The sequence below is a fragment of the Dicentrarchus labrax genome, unplaced genomic scaffold (assembly GCF_905237075.1).
Source record: "Dicentrarchus labrax unplaced genomic scaffold, dlabrax2021, whole genome shotgun sequence".
Classification (NCBI taxonomy): Eukaryota; Metazoa; Chordata; class Actinopteri; family Moronidae; genus Dicentrarchus; species Dicentrarchus labrax.
The window spans coordinates 32,732,867-32,742,512 of NW_026136721.1; the positions used below are offsets into that span (position 1 = coordinate 32,732,867).

Below are 9,646 nucleotides of genomic sequence, written 5' to 3' on the forward strand. Positions count from 1 at the left end.
AAACTCATACAAAGTCAACATTTGTATTATTATTTGTGTATGTATATTTATTGCTGATACACAAATAACACAGTCAACCAGAGATTCTTGATGTTGAAAACTCAAAAAAAAAAAATGTTGTGTTTGAATTTGTGCTCAATAGTAAAACATGTAGGAATTTAAATAAAATTCTAGTACAAACTGGACTATTCTGTGAGTCGACCGGAGGACAATACCCCAACAATATGAAGAAGAATCAGAATGTCAGTTAATTATAATTATGGAGTTTAACAATGTCAATGAAAAAGAAACTTTTGTGTCTTAATATGTGTGAAATGAAGCGACTCAAATGAGGTGTTATAAGCAGTTTCACTATCAGGAATAAACCATTCGGATAAACTGCACCTTCTCTTGTGAAACCTGACTTGACTAATGAGCGGTTATAAATCACATTCGCAAGAGAAGTTTGGAAATGTTAACTAATAAGGAAGTGATGTTTGAGCAATAATATTTTCAGCATAGACACATTTTGGAGGGAAACTCTTAGCAGGAAGTAGATCCCTGAATGCAACAGTAACCATAACATCAGCACAGAATTAGCTCAAAGAAACATTTCTCCTCAAAGTTATCTTGTTCCGTTGTTGAGACATATGAAGTGGAACCAACTTCCAGAACATAATCTGGTCCAGAAATCCACTTCGATCCTGTCTTTGTGTTGCTGCCTCTTTATCTCTTCTCCTCGACAGTCCTGCCAAAGTATTCCTTCTGGAACTGCTGGAACTCCTCCTCTGTGAACAAAGACTGCGGCTCCTTGGCCTTCTTGGCGGTTTGGTCCGGGCGATTTCTGGACTGTCTCCCTGAATTGTGGCTCAGGATCTAAGTGACACAGAGGGCAAACCAACACTATATGATGAACTCACTTGAATATGTGGACAGTAGAGAGAAGCAGAAGCAAATATAAAGTAAAAGAAAAGAAAATCCGTGATCGAATAAAACAAACACGGATGACTAATTATCATGTTTCTGTAGACTTAAAAATAATAATAATATTAATAATAATAACTAAATTTTCCATTTTCAAAAATAAAAATTCTGATTCCTGTATGGCTGTAATAAGTGAGTGATCTTCGCCTTTCTTACCTTCAAAGTGTCCGAATCTGTTGCTTTGTAGCCCGTCTCCATAAAGTACTTGAGGTTATCACTCAGGTGGCTTTTCCCCTGCTTCTTCCTGAACTCCTCTACAATGAACAGCACAGAAGAAGAGCAAGAAGCAATAACAGATGTTGTAATAAAGCAAACACCAGAGGGCTACTAACACTGCAATTACATCAAGTATTAATACTGTTGAACAGACACGGCAACCTCTATTGCTCCATAAACATAAGCTACCAGTTGTCTACTCCAGTGACAGTATGGACAGTATCTACATTTACACTGAAATTAAGTTCAGAAAGTAAACCGGGGCTACACACTGTAGCACGACACTGCTGAAATAACATAAGGGAATTCTGCTTTAGGGTGTATTTTCCTCTGTGCAGACCTACGAGCCGACTCACCCACTGCAGACTTGATCCTCTTGTCTTTGACTGTAGCTTTGCTCTTGCCGGGACCCAGGCGACCCTGCAGCCGTTTGACCTGCTTGGTGACTCCCTCTCGTTTGGTGCTCACCAACTTCATCACTGTGGCCGAGCTCGGCGTCTGCTGCTTCTTCTTCTTCCCTTTACTGGCATCTGGCGAGGTGCACAGGACACAGACAAACCAAATTTAGGCTGCTAAAAGGCAACACGTTCCTCTGTGTGCGTGGGTTACCAATGCACTGATGAAAGTGTGGATTTTAATACAGTTTAATATAGTAGTATACAGACTGTCCTTTTTTTAAACAAGTGCATATAATCACCATAAATCTAAGCACACTGTATACATGCATGTACTGTACATAAACACCCAAATAATGTATATAAAGTAATCTATTACAAAAGCCATTTAGTACTTACTGCAGCACTCTTTGTACTGCTGCTGTTTAACTTTATATAGACATTGACTGTTGTTGTTCGTTGTTGATTTATAAATATAGTTCACGCTTACTTGTGTGCACATATTTGTCCTTGTCTATTTCTATCTTAATGAAATTTGTTCTTCCTTGTATGTGTGCACAAACCTGACTATAAAGCTGATTCAAATCTGACTACAATATATAACCGCATGTTTTGGTGACTTTAACTTCACACATGGTAAATTTAGGTTAGTTTTTTATCTGCTATAACGCTTAAAAATATTACCTAGGCATCTCTTAAACAAGCCTTAATTTGAGCTCTTTAACTTGTCCATATTTATCATCATTTTAACAATGAGACAGCTGATAATCACTGGCACTGTGCTAATGTTACCTTTAATATCGTCCCTGAGCAGCTCCAGCCCTCTCCTCACCAACGACGCCGACATTTTGGTTCACACTGCGAAGAGTCTGCTGAATTAAATACAAATAAAACGCGACATCGACCAGAATCTGCCTCCACTGCTCCACAGCAACGTGTCTGTGAGACTGTCAACATCCGGTAAACTAACGTTACTCGTGTGCACCGTTTGAAAGCAACCGGCTGGAACAGAAGTCGAAGATGAGTAAAGTTCTGCCTTCTCGCTCTCAGCCAACTAGTGCTGTTACTACTACTATAAATGATACAACAACAACAGCTACTACTACTACTGCTAATAATAATAATAATAATAATAATAATAATAATAATAATAATAATTAGATAGATTAGATATTTCTTTATTTGTCCCACAATGGGGAAATTCCACTGTTTCAGCAGAAAAGTGGATAGAGAAAATAAACAGTATAAAGAAACAGTAGGAGTAGGGAAATAATAAAAAACACTATGTACAAGAGAAAAAAACAGTAAGAATCCACAAACAACAGATAACACAAATAGTAGCAGCAGCTATAACAATAATACATATAATAATAATAATAATAATAATAATAATAATAATAATAATAATAATAATACATTAAATTAGAATAAATTGGCATAATTTAACGAAAGCAGCAAATTAGTAGGTTACATCACAAAAAAGTGACAAAAATAAATAAATAAAATAACAGCCTAAATAAAAGGCTAACAACGGATTCAACATGATTCTATAAAAAAAAATAAAAAATGAAAAAAATAAATAAATGGATTGCAGCTTTAAGTTGAATATTAGCCACTGTAGTATACCAGGGCAAACAAAGTGCATGTGCAGTAAAAGGAGTAAAGCAACCAAAAGTACGGGCGTCTACAGGCGATACTTTATGAAGCTATTTGAAGCTATATATTCTATTTGAAGCAGAAAGAAATTAACCTGATTATGCACAGAGAGCTCAGATATAAAGAGTATGCCTGTCTGTCACTCTGGGATAAGAAACACTGAAATAATATTTTATGTATTATTGTAATATGCTACTTTAAATGTATATATATATATCTATCTATCTATCTATCTATCTATATATATATATATATATATATATAAATGAGTTTAAATAGCCTACCCAGGTAAAAAGTGCCTAAAATGGTTGCTCGTTACAGAGTAATCACATTACTTTAACGCGTCACCGCCTCCATTCACTTCCAGCTGTTGCACTGTACACTGGGGGCGTGTTGATTATTGCGCTCTCTCTCCACCATCAATGCCCTTGCTATCTCCACACTCCCAACCTTTGGCACAGCATTAGTTAGATCTATTGCAGTAAACTTTGAAGCCTGCTGTCTACCTCTCCAAAAAAGTAACCATGGCGCTCCAAGCGAGAGCCCTGCTCACCTCCAAGTGGCTTGCGGAGGCTTTGAAGGTCCAGGGGAAAATGCGCATCTTGGACACTTCTTGGTATTTGCCTAAACTGCGGCGCAACGCCAAGAGCGAGTTCAAGAAGAGGCACGTCCCGGGTGCAGCTTTCTTTGACATAGACCAATGTTGTGATAAAACCTCTCCTCTGGACCACATGCTGCCGTCAGAGAAGATTTTTGCAGATTATGTCGGAAATTTGGGAATAGAGAGCGATACGCACGTCGTGGTGTACGACGCCAGCGAGTTCGGCGCCTTCTCTGCGCCCCGTGTGTGGTGGATGTTTCGGGTGTTCGGGCACAGCGCGGTCTCGTTGCTGACTGGGGGGCTCAGGAACTGGGAACTGGAGGGTCGACCGATGAGCGACCACTACGTCAGACCAACACCAACCGAGTTTAAGGCCTCCCTGAACCGCTCCTGGATCAAGACCTACGAGGATATCCTGGATAACGTGGACACCAAAAAGTTCCAGGTGGTGGACGCCAGGCCTGCAGGCAGGTTCAAAGGACTGGACCCTGAACCCAGAGACAGTGAGTAGTCTGCAAGTTGCAACCCAGTCCGTGTGATGATGGTGCGGCTCTGTTTAGGTCTCTTGCATCATGGAGTTTAGCATGAAGGCAAACAGAAAGCAGTGGAGCAGATATAATCACTAGGCATGCTGTTTCAAAAACAAATTTCAGAAAGATAGATTTAGACAGCTATAAACAAGGACAACAACACTGAACAGGTAAAGTACTTTGTAGGTGAACAAAGTAAGCCTATTTATAATATCTCTCTCTATATAGATGTCTATATAATGTCTGTAACATTTAGATACACAGGAAGATTGTTTAAATTCAAACTAAAGGTCACCTTTAGTTTACCTTTTCTAACAACAGGTTATTCCTCTTTCAGAATAATATTATCAATTTATCTTTTTAGTGAAGTAGATTTTGGAGACAGAACGAAAAACAGCACCGAAATTCAATTTCTGTTTGTTCCTCTGCGTCTTAGTAGTGTCTTAAAAACCCATTTTTGATCTGCAGACCGTTTGCTACAGACTGCAAGATAATAAGAGTTAAGAATAAAGAATTTCAGATATTTAGCTGCTCATTTTCTTAGAAAATGGGGCCCTCAGCTGTGAACCCAAATGAGTCAGAGAGTACCTCTGTTCCTGGTACTACTAACTCTTTGGGACAAAATCACTGATGATGATGATGATTAGGATGAATGAAGAAATTAGGTTTATTCCTGCCATCACTGTTGCGAAAGAGTCCGAGCATGACACTGGCGTGAGTCATGGTTTTGAGTTTTGATTCACAGTCGTACTGAATGAAATGACAGAAAAAAAATGCTGAGTAGAGTTTTCTAAAAAGCAATGGTTGTCTTTATGATGAGTCATACAGACCAAGCTGACTCGCTAAACAACTATGTTTCTTGTAAGTAACATATTGTTACTCAGATTTACATGAAATCAAGTGATTGCAACAACTTTTTTATTATATTGAAAAAATGTTTGCATCATATGAATGTTAACCCTTTGATTGCGTCACGTTACATGTGTTTAAGCCTCACTGATCGGACATTGTTCATTCATTGATCAGATCATCAATCTGTTGGTTTTTGTTACACATTAACATGACAGCAGCTGGATTGATAGTAAATCAATATGTTTGGCTTTTGATTTAATGGGAACCGGTGGACTCTCAGGTCACAATTGCTAGTGCTTGACAACCTGGAAAAACAATTCAAATCAGTGTCATCATATTAATGAGGACATTTGAGATCGTGGCACATGCAAAATCACATATTAAAAAATCAATATTCGAACAAACCATGAAATGAAAGCTTTAACACATGTAAACATTTGGAGCCCTAATAAATATTGAGCTACAAATTCAAATAACATTGCTTTTGTAAATATTCACAAATACCCCCAAAACAAATATTTAGCTATTTATTAGTTTTTTTTTTTCATAAACTACTGTAAGCGCTCAATGACTGACATTTACCAATGTAGTGAACCTGACACATTTGGTGCTTGACCTACATGTTACTGTGACAGTAAACTAAAATAAACACACTTCTTCATCCTATTGTCTGTCTGCTATTCCGCGCTATCTATGGAAAACAGATGGATTATATTCATTAACAACACAACGAATAGAGATGTAACTATTGTACCTCATAACAAAATCAAAACAAAAACATGCTTGTCTCATTCTGTGACAATATGGGTTCGGCATGGCACAAACATGCAGTGGAAAAACCGCAATGGTGCACTGAGTCCAGGACTTCCTTGTATGCAGGCTTTTTGCAGAGTTTACTCTGGACAAACACACAGGCAGGCAGGCAGGCATGCAGCAGGCTGAGCCTAAATCACTGAACAACGCAAACACATAAGGAGAGTGAGTGTACAGGACATGCTCTCATAACTATGCATTTTATATCTGACCCATATGCTCGCACACACACACACACACACACACACACACACACACACACACACTGCAGAAGGACAGTAGCAGATAGAGTGAATGGTCCAGAATTTAGATATTGTCCACCCTTATGTCGATCTTTACAGATAGCAGTCTGTATTCAGTGATAAGACGCCCATAGTACGTGCCTTATCTTATTCTACACACATACATATCTGCATACATGTACATATACACAATAACGCACAGAGAAAAGCTTTGATGTGCTGTTAAGAGTGCCCATTCACAGGTGAAAATCCATTCGTGAAAGCAGTGTCAGCACTGAACTTCGACCTTAGGCAAACAGATTTTTCCTGTGCAGTGCATAGTTTAGGGAAGTGTGAACAGGACTAGTATTCCCCTTTTTGTCAAATAAAGTTTACGATTTTGCAACATAAATCTACATTCACCACTTTGGTTGAGAAGTGTCCATTTTTGTTGAAGCTGTCTAGCACAGTCAAAGACAGGATAATCTAATCTATAAAACTATTTGTCCATAGCATTAAAAAACACTGAATAAGATTTATGCATGTAATATATAATGTATTTTATTTAGATAAAGTTCTTGCTGGAATTTTTTTGTTAAATGCTTATATTGCTCAGAGTATTGAAAAACTATTGTTTTGGTATTGGTACTAAAACTCAACTAAATATTGGTGATCATATTAAAACATTTTAAACAATGATACGCCCTAGTCACTATATATATGTATATATTATATGTGCTGTCGGTCCCAACAATGTGCATTCACCCACCCGACAATGTTTGAGAATCGCTGTCTTAGTCATAAAAGATTTTTGGAGAAAACTTTGCTCTATCAGCCTGATGTCTCCATCTTCTCTTTCCTGTAGCCCAGATTTGACAGACTCAATCCCTTCAGCAGCTGACATAGGTTTGTTTATGATCACGATGATGATCTTATCCCATTCCACTGGTTAAATAATGTTGAGTAGTCGATAGTAGAGTGCAGCTGGAATGATGTAACGCTTGTTGCGCCCTCTGACCTCTTAGTCTGTCTGATGCGTGCAGCGCTTAACTATGGGGAGTGGAGAGAACAACAAACACACCATAACACTGGCTGCAACTATCCTGGCTTGGTAGAAAAAGAACGTGTTACTAATAGCAGTAATGATGACCGTATTCTATTGATGTGTCCCAGTAAACCATGTTATTGTGACAGTTAGCCAGCATGCACAACACCAGGACACATAGAGTACAGGTACAACCAATTGAAATGAGATCGAAGAGAGTGAATTAGATGTCAGTTAAGGACGGTGTTTACACATTATTTTGCTGACTGAAATGCTCAAAACATCCTGCTTAGCAAAGAAGAACAGAAATTTTTTAATTTTTATCAGTTCCTTTTTTTTCGCCTCATGATGTGTTTTAGCTGCAGCTTACTGTACTTTCCCAGGACCAAACAGCAGACAGACAAAGTCACCAGCTGGTGAACATTATGGGACATTTGGTAGTTAAAGAGCCAGATGTTTTTTTTTTTCTCAAAAAAGAAAAGAACCTAAAAGAATGCAAATAAATAGAAAGTTAATACTTAAATTTGACTTACTTGTGAGGTGGGCACAAACACAACTCCAAATGAATGCTAACGTGTCTCCGGGTCTGCTTCCTGTGTAAATAAGACACCATCTGCTAACATGTTAGCACACATTCATTTTTTGATGTGATAATATGTCAATTTTTTTTTTTTGCCGTTTTTTTTCTGCTGTCCCCCCAAAAATGCAATTAATGCAGATTTAACACTGCTACAAACTATGATTTTAAAGATGCCATTAAGTTAAATCACCACTTCAGAAACCCTCAACAAATCCTGAACAAAATAGCTCCTTCAAAATCTGATGCATGGTTATTGTATTGTGTGTGGCTAATTAATTGTGAATAAAGATTAAGGGGTATAAATAATAAATACACTTCTTCTACACAAATCTCACTCTCATTCTCTCTTTCTGACTGACAGACACAGAGCCAGGCCACATCCCTGGCTCCATCAGCGTGCCCTTCCACTCCTTCCTGTCCCAGTCGGGTCACTTTCTGCCCAAGGAGCAACTCCAGGCTCTGTTCGCCCGGGCTGGCGTGGACCTCAGCCGTCCCATTTGTGTTTTGTGTGGCTCGGCCGTGACTGCGTGTCACGTGGCGCTGGCGGCCCACGAGTGCGGCCACCCGGGTGTATCTGTGTATGATGGCGGGTGGTCGGAGTGGTACACCCGTGCCGTGCCTGAGCATGTCATATCTGAAGGACGAGGGAAACATTTGTGATTGGTTCACAGGAGGTGTGGTTGATGAGTTGAGACTGGATCAAACTAGTACTGGATGATGTTCTTTGCTTGTTTTTATGTGCTAAAGTTTAAAGGAATAGTTTACATTTTGGGAACTTGCTTATACCATATTTTGCTTTCTTGGCAAGAGTTAGATGAGAAGATGAATACCACTCTCATGTCTGTATTCTGAAGCTATGAAGCTACAGTCAGCAGCTGATTAGCTTAGCATAAAGACTGGAAACAAAGGAAGAACAGCTATCTTGGCAAAAATCAAAAATCCACCATCTTATTGTTGCAGTTTTCCTTTGTCCCCAGTCCTTATGCTAAGATAAGCTAACCACCTGTCATATTTAGTGTATATGAGAGTGGTATCGATCTCCTCATTTAATTATCAGCAAAAAAGTACATTTTCCAATATGTCAAACTATTCCTTTAACATTTAACAGTTATGGGTAATGGCAGACATGCATCACTAAGGGACATTTCTTTCATTCCAAACACATTAATAGATGACTTGACTTAAGAGTCAGCGATATGTGAACACTAAACTTTTTTAAACCAACAGTTTTGAAACTGGAATAAGTTTGTTTACAGCTGCTTATGTTGGAATAAAACAGAGCTGCACTTTGAATCACAATGAGACGGGAGTTGTGGCAATCGCATACACATATAGGCTACTCCTCATGTAATATGAGTATGTACTGTATATGTGAAGGGGCTTTAAGCTTGATAGAATGAACACAAAACACAAACAAATACACACACCACACACTGCCTCACCAGTGCCCTCCCCCCTTTCAAAGAATAAGATATAATGTAAAAAAGAATATATATGTATATATATATATATATATATATATATATATATATATATAAGGTTAGGGGGATCTATTGGTAGAATATGGCAGAAGTGGAATATAATATCCATAGCCACGTTTTCATTGTTGTTTTTGTTACCTTAAAATGAGGCACATGGAGGATGAGTCCTTACCTCGATTCCGACCTGCAGCCCTTTGCTGCATGTCACCCCACTTCTCTCTCTCTACCCCCTTCTCCTGTCAATATTCACCTGTCCTATCAAATAAAGGCATAAAAAAGCCCAAAACATATAT

The 9,646-nt window shown here is 38.5% G+C and overlaps 2 protein-coding genes across 2 annotated transcripts; one reads left to right on the forward strand and one right to left on the reverse strand.

The window, feature by feature from the left end:
* Window positions 1-20: 20 nt before the first annotated feature.
* Window positions 21-2,551, reverse strand: rps19bp1 (ribosomal protein S19 binding protein 1). Its single transcript, XM_051384425.1, has 4 exons — window positions 2,367-2,551; window positions 1,536-1,709; window positions 1,120-1,217; window positions 21-855 (listed from the first exon to the last, which is right to left on the reverse strand). Exons 1-4 carry the CDS (start codon window positions 2,419-2,421, stop codon window positions 706-708), a joined length of 477 nt encoding a protein of 158 aa, XP_051240385.1. The 5' UTR covers window positions 2,422-2,551; the 3' UTR covers window positions 21-705.
* Window positions 2,552-3,624: 1,073 nt separating this feature from the next.
* LOC127354484 (3-mercaptopyruvate sulfurtransferase) lies at window positions 3,625-9,165 on the forward strand. The gene is made up of 2 exons (XM_051384410.1): window positions 3,625-4,334; window positions 8,234-9,165. The coding sequence occupies exons 1-2, from the start codon at window positions 3,755-3,757 to the stop codon at window positions 8,530-8,532; spliced, it is 879 nt and encodes a 292-aa protein (XP_051240370.1). The 5' UTR covers window positions 3,625-3,754; the 3' UTR covers window positions 8,533-9,165.
* The last annotated feature ends 481 nt before the right edge of the window (window positions 9,166-9,646 follow it).